General features: G+C 35.9%; 1 protein-coding gene across 1 annotated transcript in view; it reads left to right on the forward strand.

Moving 5' to 3' along the window:
• Window positions 1-189, forward strand: part of LOC106871863 (dual specificity tyrosine-phosphorylation-regulated kinase 4-like) — a 63,394-nt gene extending 63,205 nt beyond the window's left edge. The window contains exon 13 of the mRNA XM_052970972.1: window positions 37-189. Coding sequence (XP_052826932.1) covers window positions 37-143 — 107 coding nt within the window. The 3' untranslated portion in view covers window positions 144-189. The remainder of the gene's footprint in view (window positions 1-36) is intronic.
• The last annotated feature ends 493 nt before the right edge of the window (window positions 190-682 follow it).

Genomic DNA, 682 nt, shown 5'->3' on the forward strand with positions numbered 1-682 from the left:
ACTCATGTTCTTGTATTTTTTTAAACTTTTTTTCAGGTAAAAGTCTCATTAAACTCACAGAAACCCATTCCAATGAGACTGAGACAAGAACGGATATTGAACCTGCTCAAAGTTTTCTACCTCCTATAAGTAAAAAATCATGACTAAAACGGCAAAAAAAATTATTGTAATAAAAAAAAACAAAATATTTGTTTGTGTAAAGCGTTAATGTTCATTCAAACTTATGCATGTGTGATGAATAGAAATTTGTATTGAAAATGTAAGATTAGTGGAGTACTTGGTTGCGGTCTTTTATGTATAGAATTCAGTTAGGCAGTGACGGCAATAACGGCAGTTACAGCAGCAACAACAATGTATCCGTCGGTAACTGTAACAAGGGCAACAATAGCAGCAGCAACAACAGCAAAACCGGCAGCACAACCGGCAGTAACAGTATTATTCGCAGCGATACCAGTAGCTGCAACAACAACTACAGTTTATGGAATGAAGATAATGCAAGACCGTTAAAATGGATGTCTCTAGGATTGTGACCTCATAAATACGAAAGCCAACACTTTTTGCGTAAGAAATGAAAGTTGCTAGTTCAATTCCTTCCCCGCAAGACTTATCGTAGATGGCGTAATAAGTCACACCCGGACAACGTCGGGTTATACTGCTAGTATATATATATATATATATATAT

This window comes from Octopus bimaculoides, chromosome 10 (genome assembly GCF_001194135.2).
Source record: "Octopus bimaculoides isolate UCB-OBI-ISO-001 chromosome 10, ASM119413v2, whole genome shotgun sequence".
Classification (NCBI taxonomy): Eukaryota; Metazoa; Mollusca; class Cephalopoda; order Octopoda; family Octopodidae; genus Octopus; species Octopus bimaculoides.